Below are 4,780 nucleotides of genomic sequence, written 5' to 3'. Positions count from 1 at the left end.
CCAATAATATGTTGTTTGTTACTTCTATTGAGGAGCACATATGTGAACTTTAATGATAATGCATCATCTGAAAGATTTGTGTTAATTTTTTTTATGGGAATGTTGTACACTTGTACTGACTGTTTGTTTTCCCCTTTTTGTAACACAAAATAGTATTGCATTTCTTTCTTTAATTTAGTCTGAATCAGTTACAGATTTAATTGATTTGTTGGAAATAGCGTTGGTCCTTGTACCGACGCGTGAGCTATGTCTGCAGGTTTATGAAATTCTTCAAAAGCTATTGCATCGATTCCATTGGATTGTTCCCGGGTATGTTATGGGTGGTGAAAATAGATCAAAGGAGAAAGCTAGGCTACGCAAAGGTAGAAATCAAGTATATTTATCAATAACATTTTTAATAGGGAAAAAAAGAACAGCATTCCTATTATCTTTTCATATTTAAGGTTTTGTCCCTTTTTAATCTTTTTCTTTTGTTCATGCGATGGAATAATCAAACTGATAGCAACAACATAATGAAATAAAGCTGTTTCATGATAACATTATTTAAAATATGCTTTAGCTTGTCAGAGGAACAAGGTTGGACATTCACTGTACTTGGTCAAATTTGTAACCTGTGGTTATTATTTTAGGCATATCAATTCTTATAGCAACACCTGGGCGCCTTTTAGATCATTTGAAGAATACATCATCATTCTTGTACACAAATGTATGGTTTTCTACAGGATTTTGGAATTAGGATTTGGACAAGATATACAGGAAATACTAGATCTTTTGGGTTCAAGGAAAGCAGCAAATGATTACAAGGAGAGTACAGTTCCAAGAAACTCTGAATTTCAAAGGCAGAATTTGCTTTTTTCTGCCACCTTAAATGAGAAAGTGAACCATCTTGCTAAAATAAGTTTACACAATCCAGTGATGATTGGTCTTGAGGGTAAAACAAGAAAACCAGTATCAACAATTGAAAGCATTGATTCTTCAGAGTCTGATGAAGATGATGAAGTCAAGTATTCCAGTAAAATGCCAACAGCTGTAGATTATAAAATCCCCAGACAGTTAATTCAGAGATATGTGAAAGGTATGTGATAATTAGTTTCTTTTTTATCTTTCCTTCACTGCATTTCGCGGTTAATATTCTTAAGATGCTGAGTACCTAATTGGAATACAATTTTGCTAAGCAGTGCCTTGTGGTTCTCGGCTTGCTGTTCTTCTTTCAATTCTAAAGCATCTTTTTGAAAGAGACACTTCACAAAAGGTTAGGCGTCACTTGCTCTAAAGATACTTTCCTTATCTATATTATATGTAGGTTGTTGGAGTTAGAAGATTTTTAACTCTCCGCATTCTCTCTTGCTTTTAGTAGCTGTATTTCTTATCATTGGCAAATATTGACATGACCGTGAACAATTTAATATTTCTGGTGTACTTATGAAGAATTATATAAATGGGGACAACAAAAGCTTGTCGATATCCCTTGAAAACAGTTGACAAATGGAAGGCATTATTTTTTATTTATGTGACTGGAACTTATATTTGGCATGCATCGATCCTTAACTTTATTTTCCCCTTTTCAATTGAACATGCTGTTATTCAAATATTATGCTTTAAGATTCACATAATTGACCTAGTGATTTTACAGGTTGTGGTATTCTTTTCGACATGTGATGCGGTAGACTTTCACCATTCGCTACTAAGTGAGTTCCACTTCTCGACTGATCCTCAAACAAAAGAAAGGGTCATACAGATGTTTCTTGGATGCCAAACTTTTCGATTGCATGGTAATATGGAACATGAAGACCGGAGATCTACTTTTCAGGCTTTTAAAACTGAGAAATCTGCTTTGCTTTTGTCCACTGATGTTTCTGCTAGAGGCCTGGATTTTCCAAAGGTTCGATGCATCATACAGTATGATTCTCCTGGGGAAGCTACTGAATATGTACACAGGTATGTATACCTATTTTTTGTTTTGGCTTCTTTTCCCATGTTTTTAGGGGTGGTTATGTGGAAGGCATTTTTTTTTTCTGATTTTAATTCTAGTTTTTTATGCTAATTGCAGTCCAAACAAACCTCCCCGGACCATTTTATATCGATTGTATAACTTTATTTTATTTGATCTTTTATTTAAAAAACAAGTGATCTCCGAGCTTCAATTAGTTAGATCAATGCTGTTAATGGAGAACTTTGTCACTCGTAAATATTCAGGGGCTAACAGCTATGCCACTTTAGCATCTTAAGAATGTCTTATCCATTCCATGAGGGATTTTAAAATCAATTAATATTATGAATAACTAAATGATTGTCATATCATTGTATCCAAATTTGCTGCAATAAATAGCCTAGAAGGACCCACTTTGAAAATGAAAAACATACATGATGTAATATCTATCAGGAAGTGGAATTTGTTTCATGGATAGCTCTTCTTCTAGATACAAAAGGATCCTCCCATGCTGTCTTTTATGTAATGTTAAAGTCTTAAAGCGTGATGTTAAGACTATGATTTCTGATCCTTGATGAATTCATGATGCAGAGTTGGTAGAACTGCTCGTCTGGGTGAAAGGGGAGAGTCCTTATTATTTCTGCAACCAGTTGAAATAGATTATTTACAGGACTTGGAGAAACATGGTGTTTCACTAGCAGAGTATCCTCTTCTCAAAGTGTTGGATAATTTTACATTACACGGACAGAACAAACACGTAAAGAAGTCTGTTTTCATCGACTTGCATCCTTGGGTCCTTTGTCTCCAGAAGGCACTTGAATCATTCATCATTTCCAAGGTGATACACTGCTGATCTTTCTGAATTCTGGTTTAATATAGATACTCCATTTCCATCTAACTAAATGATACATGAGAAACCTGTATTTTAACATGTTAATCCTATTTTGATTTGGAAAAATGTGCCCAAATTTAACTCTAGAGCCATTATCGTTGTTTGGCTTAGAGCTTTTACAACAATGAAACATTTGGAGTTGCCAGGGTTGGTTTTATGCATATGCTAAGCAAGAGGACTTATGAACCGCTGACAATCTAAATTAATGCCAGATAGGTTTGAGTGAAAGGAAATGGAGGGTCTGACAGGGAAATGGATCATGGTTGTCAAAATCACATGTCAACTCATAATGTTCTATGATTTCTGCTAGGCTCTTCAATCCTAATCACAGCCACCAATTTGGTTTGGTGGAATTGATAAGGGAACTTTTTGAAGTGGTGGGATTGGATGATCCCTGCTGCTGTTGAGTCATTGTTTATGGTGGCAGATTCTGGAGAAAGATCCAACCTACTCCAAAGCGATTAGACTTAGATAATGGTAACTATAAACCACTCTTCATCTATTTCCCCATATTTATGTCTCCTCCCAAATCTCTGCAATGGCCTTGTTTCCCTTTGATCATCATTTGTGCTGAATCCCACCAAAAAGGGCCTTTGTGCTGCATCTTAGTTGTTCATGTGAGGTGAGCTGCTCTAGGTAGGATGTTTGATCATTCACTATGCCTAGTTTACCTGGGTGGTTAACATCTAATGTATTAACAGAGGTTAAATTAGACTTGCAGGTTGATCTTATGACTTGTAACAGTAAACATCAATAGAGAAGTTGTACTCTTGATATGTCAACTTGTCAAGTATACAAATACTATTTCTCTCGAAATTGAGCCATTACATTAGTTTGAAATCATGTTACATCTAATAACGAAGAGGGATGATGATTTCCGAAGCGCAATCATCCTTATTCCTCATGATTTCACTGATAATTTTTGTCTACAAATACGATTCTATATAGGGATCTTAGTTTCTGTGTATCATAAGCTAACTGTTGCGTTGTCATTTTTTCAGCCCAAGATGGATGAACTTGCTAGGAAGGGATTTTGCTCTTGGGTCCGTGCTTACACAGCACATCGTGGTGAGCTGAAAAGAATATTTATGATCAAGAAACTTCACTTGGGGCATGTGGCCAAAAGCTTTGCGTTGAAACAACAACCGTCCTTAGTTGGACAATCCTTCCAAAAGCAAAATAAGAAGAGAAAGAGATTTGAGAAGAAAATTGGGCTATCGAAAAAGAGAAAAATTGCTAGAGTGACTTAATGCAAACCATGACAATGGCTGATGATGCAGTTTTGATGAAGCAAATGATAATGAAAATGACAACTATGGATGGATACCGACATACTGTGTCACGCGAATCTGGATCATTATCCCCTAAAGCCATAGGATTCGATACAAAGCTGACACCAAGTGATCCGAGATAAAGTATCGTAAGGAGTCCTTCCTCCATTGGGGCACTGTTCTGTTGTCGACATGAGCTGAACAAAGCTTTATATGCTTGATGTTTGGTACTTCCGTTGTGTATCATTTAACTTGTACTATATAATATACGGTAATTATGTAATTCAACTCATAGTATTGCAGGAAAGTTTGAAAGGTGATGAAATGTATTCTTTTATTGGATCAATTTGGGATAAATTCCAAGAACTCAACAAGAATGAGATTGATCATGGGACTACAAACTGCTTTCTGGAAATGTAAGCTATATAGGATTAAGTATTATTTTGGCCTCTAATAAAGGTTGAAATCTAATGTTTCAAATGTTCTATTTCAATTTCAAAATATTTCAAACGGATTTATTGTTATCTTACCGTTAAATTTGATTCGAATAATTAACAAAAAAGTTTACATTAGTAATTATTGGTGGGTTAATTTTACTTCTTTACTAAAATCAAACATTAAATGTTAATTTTTTATGTTAAATTTAACTGTAGACAATATTGAATTTATTTAAATTTTTAATTTAAA

The 4,780-nt window shown here is 34.8% G+C and overlaps 1 protein-coding gene across 1 annotated transcript in view; it reads left to right on the top strand.

The window, feature by feature from the left end:
- Positions 1-4,573, top strand: part of LOC107479202 (DEAD-box ATP-dependent RNA helicase 17-like) — a 7,064-nt gene extending 2,491 nt beyond the window's left edge. The window contains 7 exon segments of the mRNA XM_052258934.1: positions 219-362; positions 630-716; positions 719-1,075; positions 1,179-1,252; positions 1,634-1,938; positions 2,522-2,768; positions 3,824-4,573. Coding sequence (XP_052114894.1) covers positions 219-362; positions 630-716; positions 719-1,075; positions 1,179-1,252; positions 1,634-1,938; positions 2,522-2,768; positions 3,824-4,072 — 1,463 coding nt within the window. The 3' untranslated portion in view covers positions 4,073-4,573.
- Positions 4,574-4,780: the final 207 nt, after the last annotated feature.

The sequence above is a fragment of the Arachis duranensis genome, chromosome 3 (assembly GCF_000817695.3).
Source record: "Arachis duranensis cultivar V14167 chromosome 3, aradu.V14167.gnm2.J7QH, whole genome shotgun sequence".
Taxonomy (NCBI): Eukaryota; Viridiplantae; Streptophyta; class Magnoliopsida; order Fabales; family Fabaceae; genus Arachis; species Arachis duranensis.
Note: the sequence above shows the minus strand (reverse complement) of the source record. Positions and strands in the feature narration are given on the sequence as shown.